This window comes from Loxodonta africana, assembly GCF_030014295.1.
Source record: "Loxodonta africana isolate mLoxAfr1 chromosome Y unlocalized genomic scaffold, mLoxAfr1.hap2 SUPER_Y_unloc_1, whole genome shotgun sequence".
Taxonomy (NCBI): Eukaryota; Metazoa; Chordata; class Mammalia; order Proboscidea; family Elephantidae; genus Loxodonta; species Loxodonta africana.
In genome coordinates, this window is record NW_026974853.1 from 517889 (window position 1) to 520380 (window position 2492).

At 31.9% G+C, this 2492-nt stretch overlaps 1 protein-coding gene across 1 annotated transcript; it reads left to right on the forward strand.

Annotated features, from left to right (window-relative positions):
- Positions 1-1231: 1231 nt before the first annotated feature.
- On the forward strand, positions 1232-2188 carry LOC135229120 (olfactory receptor 6C6-like). The gene has a single exon (XM_064278906.1). The coding sequence runs from the start codon at positions 1232-1234 to the stop codon at positions 2186-2188; it is 957 nt and encodes a 318-aa protein (XP_064134976.1).
- The last annotated feature ends 304 nt before the right edge of the window (positions 2189-2492 follow it).

Genomic DNA, 2492 nt, shown 5'->3' on the forward strand with positions numbered 1-2492 from the left:
TTGTATTGAGTAGAGAGTGAGAAAAATGAAATTCAGGGAAAACTAATAAAATTCTTATATGCAGGAATAGATGAAATTATTTTTTCATGTGAAAAGCATACATTAATAACCCATGAATGATTTTAAAATGAATAAGGAAAGCATTTTGAAAATGCATTTATTTAAATACCATATGAAACCTGTAAATTAACTTTGACATGAAACATAGATGAATGCTTGGATAGCACCTCAATATCTTCCTTCAAATAAAGAGAAAAGCTCTCTTTTCTGTCCTAGACATCTATAGAAGGCCATCATCTACTGAACATAATGTATCCAGTCAGCAATTTAGGCCTATTCATCTGTAGAGAAAAGCCTTATTTATGGATTTGAGAGCAATGACATTGAGTGCCAAAAACAATACAGTTAGGATCATAAGTGAGTATTGACTACCACTTCTATACTAGTCTTTGAATAACAAAATGATTTTACTAAATTACTTCTAGTTATTAAAACACCTAGTTATTAAAATCAGCCTCATATTTATACTAAAAAGACAAAATTATTTATTGTAGTCGGCTCAAACAGGGAAAAAAATATTATTTAAGAATTTACAAATTACCTGAATCCAAGACAAAGATCAAGTCAAAAAGTAGTTGATTTTGATTTGTTTTATTTTTCCTGTCGCTACGGTTTTTCTCCCAATTTGTTTAGAACTTTGAAATTACTAACTGTATCTTGAAGACATTTCAAAATGATAAGTTTAAATGATTATGAGAAGACTAATGATTTGGAACCAGAAAAATAGTAATCAGAGAAAATAAGTCAAAGGAACAATGGAGCAGTACTGCATTGGAACTAAAGAATTAATGGCATGTATCGGAGAAATTCAATTACAGTTAAGGAAAATATGTAACTACCAATATTTCTATGTTTCATTAATTTTTTAAAAATTCAGAAAATAAAAATTGTTGAACATACATTGTAAATTGACACTGGAAAACCTGCCTAGATTTTATAATTTTTTTTTTTGCAGTAATTTATTAAACACACACAGAAGATACATAGAGAATGCTTTGGTTGACCTACACTATAATTTTAGGTATCATCTGCCTTGTTAAACTGCAGCAAATATTTACACTTGTTTACATTTCTGGATATCAGATTTTTTCCTGATGTATCTTTAAAAAAAATGTTTTTTCTGCTTTTGGAGTTGTTTCCCAACGTCACTGTAATAGGTCTCAAAACTGAAATGAAGGACCAGTCAAGGGAAATAGAATTCATTCTCTTGGGACTCACAGATGACCCACAGTTACAAATTGTGATTTTTATATTTCTCTTTCTCAACTACATTTTGAGTGTGATGGGGAGCTTATCCATCATCCTCCTCACCCTACTGCATCCTCACCTCAAGATTCCAATGTATTTCTTCCTACAAAATTTCTCCTTCTTAGAAATCTTATTGACAACAATCTCTATTCCTAGATTTTTGACAACCATTGTGACTAAAAACAAAATCATTTTCTACAATGGTTGTGCATCTCAGTTATTCTTTTTTCTTTTGTTAGGAGTTACAGAGTTCTACCTTCTGGCTGCCATGTCCTACGACCGCTATGCAGCCATCTGCAAACCCCTGCATTACTCAATCATTATGAGAAGTAAAGTGTGCTACCAACTTCTACTCAGATCATGGACAGCTGGCTTTCTGATTACCTTTCCACCGTTGGTCTTGGGACTAAAGCTGGAATTCTGTGCTTCCAAAGTAATTGATCATTTCATGTGTGACACTTCTCCTATCCTGCAGATTTCCTGCACAGACACTCACTTCCTAGAAGTGATTTCATTTGTTTCAGCAGTTATAACACTAGTGGTCACACTACTCTTAGTAATTCTTTTCTATACGTATATAATCAAGACCATTCTAAAAATTCCCTCTGCTCAGAAAAGAACAAAAGCTTTTTCCACTTGTTCTTCCCACATGATTGCAGTTTCCTTTACTTGTGGTAGCTGTGTCTCCATTTACATGAAGCCATCAGCAAAAGAAAGGGTGACTTTATCCAAAAGTGTAGCTGTTATCTATATCTTAGTTGCCCCTTTGCTCAATCCCTTCATTTACAGTCTTAGGAACGAGCAAGTGAAACAAGCTTTAAACGACACACTCAAAAAATTTTCATTTTTTCAAAAAATAAGAAAAAAACTAAAATCTTGACAGAAACAGTGAATATATTTTTGTTCCTTTTTTCATGTTTACTTAATTTATCCTTTCAGTAAGTTAAATTTCTTATAGTATTTAAACAAGTCTTTCAGCACAACACACTTTCCTACTTTTTCTTTAATAGTTCTTGCAAGTGTTAATATTAAGAGTTCCATCTTCAAATTTTCACAGATTTTAACTTTCTTTTAATCCCAAAGACATGCAACTTCAGGGTCATGAAAAAATTAGTTATATATTATTTTTTCCTGTACAAATTTGCCTGGATGAGTGTAATTAGTTTACATGCATTTATTATAGG